Below are 5,136 nucleotides of genomic sequence, written 5' to 3'. Positions count from 1 at the left end.
CATTTCTTCTCGCTTCGAGTCACCGACATGTGGAACAGCCTACCTGATAGCATCGTTGACGCTCCGAGTATGAACATCTTCAAAAACAGACTAGACGAAGCTATGCAGGAGCATATGTTCAGTCTTAAAATGCCTAGCAAATTACGGACCAGGCAATAAGTCCAGCCATAGTGGCAAAGCAGAGAGTTTTTTAGACTCTCCCTCAAGTTCAATTTTGAGTCCTATAAGTAGACTGGTAAAGTATCATGGATACCAGCATTATCATACATAAGAAATTGGTTTAAATATTGAGTAAATGAGGAAATTAAAAATGAACTGATTCTAAAAAATCTCTGGTGTGCCACTATGAGTCCAGCAGCTATCTCAATCAATCGTCAGCTATGGAAAGATCGGGTTACAAAGGCCGGATCCCTTGTGAATCAAGTCACGAAAAGTTCAAGAATCGGCAACAGGCCATGGGCCTATTTCTTCAGCGCCGACACTTCTATTCTATTCTATTCTATTCTATATGTTTGAAGCCTTTAAGGCAAAGCATGGAGGTAGATCTTGCTCATTTAAAAATACTAACACTGGGCTTTTCATATAGTTGGAGTTTGACTTCCTCCTGCCTCCTGATCAAAATATCCTTCCGGTTCCCATTTTCCAAGCAGTGAACATAGTTTCAACATACTAATCGTTTTGCTAGACCTGGCTGGCAGCTACCTTGCTCTCTCAGTCTCAAGTCTCAACAGGCTCGATTCAATTCGTATTTATGCAGCGCAGACAATTAACACAATTAGGATACGAATTCAATTTTGAACTATCACAAATCACTTTACTTTTCAAAAGAGCAAGAAGGGCAAAGTTTGGACTAGAGCATGTTATACTGATAGCTTGCTTGTGAAGTTGTGATGAGAGCGCTCCTTCAAGCGGAAGTGGATTGAAAATGTATTATATTATTCATAAATAAACTCACCAGTGATTGCAAGAGGAAAAAACAAAGACACACTGCCAAGATGTTAACATAGAAAGTTCCCATTACCTTTCATCCAATTGGAAACTTCATCCGAACTCCACTCCTCAACGTTAACGTACGCCATGACCTCACTTCACCATGCTGACTGACACACTGATAAGCGAATCACTTTTCGCTCGGTCGTTCCTGGGTAAAACTGTGAATGAGCGCACTGCTTACACACCCGACGATGCATCTGGCGCTCGAAAAACCGGTGCTGTAAACGCATGAATGAAGAAGGCTTTATCTCATTTCTTACTAATAATACTTGATACTTTGCATGATATCACATGTTTTAATAAATAATAGTTAAATACCATGATGATACTACTCTGAAATAGTTAGCATATGTGATGAATAATTTTATAGTCAGCAATAACTCTATTCAAGATGAAGTGAATATTACCATGTAAAATTTATTGCAATGCCACAGTTACATGCGTTACTCACATGGTGGCGATATAGAAGCTCACATCAACCACCTGCGCATGGTTCACACACTAACTTCCCGCAGACCAACCGCTAATGGTGCCCCCCTCCCCTTTCTCGCTCATAATTATCCCACGCCCTCTCCTCCTCTCCCCCAAACCCCTCTCCAACGAATGTGATCCGGTTGTTGTTTACTTCTGGCATTAGAAGCTCCCAGCGGCTGCTACCATGGCTCACTGGCTAGGATGCCTCAGCCCAATCATGGATGAAGGATCGTGACCAGGAATGTCATGTCAGCTGTCAACACGAACTTTTTTAACAGCGATAAAACTTGGGACGCATTGTTTGATTTGGAGGTAAACTTCGATAACGATATACAGCATAAGAAGCACCTACATATAGGCTTATATGTAATGCCTGTCTGAAAAATTATCAAAAACTTTAAAATACTAAGTAATTGCATGGATGGTACGCGCGAGTCTACTAGGCATGTCTTTCACGCACGCATCGGCAAGAGCAGCAGAATTCTACCGGAGCCATGACTTATCAGATGAAAATTTCGAACCAATTTGTGTGTTCAAGAAATAAAACAGTTGAGACTCACTTGTACCCCAGACATTCCTTATTTTCCTAGAATGCCTCAGGAGCGTCACTCGGCTTCAGGAACAAGGGGGGTTTAAGCCCGTCAAAATTTTATGATAATTTTTAAGTTAAAAATGACTGGTAGTGTTATTATTTATTCGAACTTATATTCAGGCCACATTATTTTTAATTCGATTTACGTACCTGTAAATATTAAATACGTATACGTATTCACGTATCTGTAAATATGAATAATTATAGCAAGCAATAATAAAATTATTTCGGGGCATTTTAGGGCAGCTGAAACCCTCCTAAAATGGGACGAGTGGCGCCACTGGCATGCAAGCAGAAACTACTCTGTTAATCGAGAATCAATTTCAGGAAAATGTCATCTAAGAATTGTCATTTGAGCTGATTTCCAGCACAAATACCTTTCATAATCGCTTCTTTTTAAATGAAATTTCATAATCAAATTAATTGATTCTGAATAGGTGCGCAACTCATTGGAATCATTTCATTTTTGAGCAGGGAATACACCATGCAGAAATGCTCAGGAGGCGCAACCACAAAAATGCTCATAAAGTATAAACTAATCATACAAATCAATACAATAAAAAGAAGTATTGCCGTACAAGTAAGTATTGTGACTACAGCAGTGTTTGAGTGCGTTATCAAACGCAGCTAAAGTAAGTTTTTGTGGACTGCAGCAGGAATATCGACTTCCTGCGTCGGTTTTTCGGTAGCACGTAAAACTCGAGGACAAGTTAGGAGTGCCATAATAATTAGGTTGGTCGTGTAGCGCGGTTCTCTGCTTCGCCTTACAGCAGGACGAGTGAGTCAACAGGAAGTGCATGCGGTCTTCGCCCGCTCACACAGCACACATTCGTCTCGTGTGCGTGAAGGAATTGTGTAACACCGGATCGATCTCCCGAAAACAACAGCAATCCCATTAAAGGAACCGCAGCGCTCGTGTTCAGGGCGTATTAACTTTCATGCGTTCAATATACTGTAATCTAGTTAAAATCGATCGCGAGACGAGAGACACTGAGTCTTTGGTACTACGAATTATTTTTAACGTTTGCGTTTAGGATTATTATATTAAAAATTGCAAAGTCAGCCGGAAGGACATTGTTTGATGTCGTGAACAAACGTTGCGCATTTAACCTACTGACTACAGACAGAGGCGTCGCCCGCCATTAGCCTTAACAGGCTTGTAAAAAACAGATCAGTCTGCGCCGCTCCTCGTTTCTCATATGGGCATTCGGTGTAGTCTCGATCTCAGTTTTTTTTTATGATGGGCAGAGGGGTAAACAGCTCGTTGTTTTATTATAATAACTGAATCAACTAGATGCGTAGCACACGATGACTTCTCAATAGTTTTGCTGAGCTCGCCATCAATGTTATTTGCTTTAAATTACAAAGTTCGTAGATAGAGCAGTTCATCATAATGAAAATTGTAACTATTTAATAAAAAATTATCCTAATCTATTACAAGGAAACCGTGCTACATGCTGGTTACCTATATATAGCCTCTTCAGTTCCACGGGAATATCTTGAGGCGAGTCAAGTCAAGATCTTTCCATTAAAAAAACAGTATCCTAATCTGAATCTCAGATTGAAATAAAAAAGCTTTACCGAGTCTTAACTGATAGTCCATTTGTTTCCATTGATAACAGTTCGCTGTAAGAAAAACGGTACACCGAGAGCCAATGCAGTTGTGCAACTGATCATCTTCAAACGTACCGGGTATTTGTATAAAATAATTTTTTTATGTGCGCGGTCGTCGTATCATGTAAATATAATATGCAATCAGAAACATCCATGTTAACTCGTATTTGGCAGTGGAAAAGAAGCAATTTCTGCCACTGGGCTGATACGTGGCAGCTGCGGTTTAATGCTGACAAGTGTAAAGTACTACACCTCGGGAAGAACAATGAACAGCAAGATTACAGTATGAGAAGACATGGTTGCAACGAGAGAGTAATGATTGAAAAGTCTAGTGTGGTGAACCCGGTGGAAGTCTAGTAGCTTCTTCAAAGTATCGCCAGTCATGAAAAGATCCGGTCAAATGACACGAGTTTAGATCTATGAACAAGGCACGAAATGGAAAAGAATCGGCGACAGGCCACATCAGGCCTACACTTCAGAGCCGACATCACTATGTTATGTTATGCTTTCTGTTAACTGAAGGCCAGTGTCTGTTTCAGCTCGGTCGCAGCGCCGCTTCATCAGAGGGTCTTCTCAGGATCACGGCCGCCAGGAAGTAGTGTGCGGTTTGATCGCGTTCTTGACAGCCAAGGAAGACAAGCATTGAATAACAGGCCAGTGGAAACTACAAAAATTTGAAAACGGCAGGCGAACAAATTTTTCCCAATCGTAAACAATTAAGCTTTAAAAATGTAAAAAAATATTACGTAAACTTAAAATAAACGACACAAAATTTAACTCACGTTACATTAAAAACCTTAAATGGTGTCATCAAGTATTTTTTTGGAAATTTTTGCGTTGATATTATTTGATTATTAATTTATAATGCTTCTTGCGTTGAATATAGTTTTTATGCGAGAAATCTGTACCAGGAAAAAAGTTCCAGATATGTATTCATGCTTTCGAACATTCATGATTTCGAATAATAAACACACACACACAATCATAACGTTCGTTGTACAACTATTCTTATAAATGATGAAAGAACTTTTAGATTAAAATTAATTTTAACAAAAATAAATTAGGTGTACTAGTATAGCGAGTCGCACTTGCTATCTGGCCATTAGACACGCTAAAAATATTGCCGATCGATGCTAATGGCCGACGAAGCGCTAACCGTTTCAAATGTATTTAAAATTGGCTTAATTAATCAGGACTTTTTTGGCTCCTTACATGAAAATTATTCTAATAAACGCACATAAAAATTTTGAATAAAAAATAATAAAATAAAGGCTAGTGAATCGGTTAGCATTGGAGAATTTCATTGTATGACATGCTAGTATAATTACTTGAGAAAAATATTTAAACTTTCCATTAGAATTGGCAAAAAGTCGGTCGGTTGTCCAAATCTTTGCGCGGCACTGAAACTAAGAATTTACAACGCGGCTGATGTTTCAAGTGTGACGAATTAACAGATGTACTCT

General features: G+C 39.2%; 1 protein-coding gene across 2 annotated transcripts in view; it reads right to left on the bottom strand.

Moving 5' to 3' along the window:
- The window catches only part of LOC108675179 (mucin-12), a 34,702-nt gene extending 33,577 nt beyond the window's left edge, over positions 1–1,125 (bottom strand). For both annotated transcript variants that reach the window (XM_047879834.1, XM_047879835.1), the window contains exon 1: positions 1,022–1,125. In XM_047879834.1, coding sequence (XP_047735790.1) covers positions 1,022–1,079 — 58 coding nt within the window. In that variant the 5' untranslated portion in view covers positions 1,080–1,125. The remainder of the gene's footprint in view (positions 1–1,021) is intronic.
- Between the last annotated feature and the right edge of the window lie 4,011 nt (positions 1,126–5,136).

Source organism: Hyalella azteca, unplaced genomic scaffold (genome assembly GCF_000764305.2).
Source record: "Hyalella azteca isolate HAZT.00-mixed unplaced genomic scaffold, Hazt_2.0.2 contig3942, whole genome shotgun sequence".
Lineage (NCBI taxonomy): Eukaryota > Metazoa > Arthropoda > Malacostraca > Amphipoda > Hyalellidae > Hyalella > Hyalella azteca.
The sequence above is the reverse complement of the archived record's forward strand: the minus strand, read 5'-3'. Positions and strand labels throughout refer to the sequence as shown.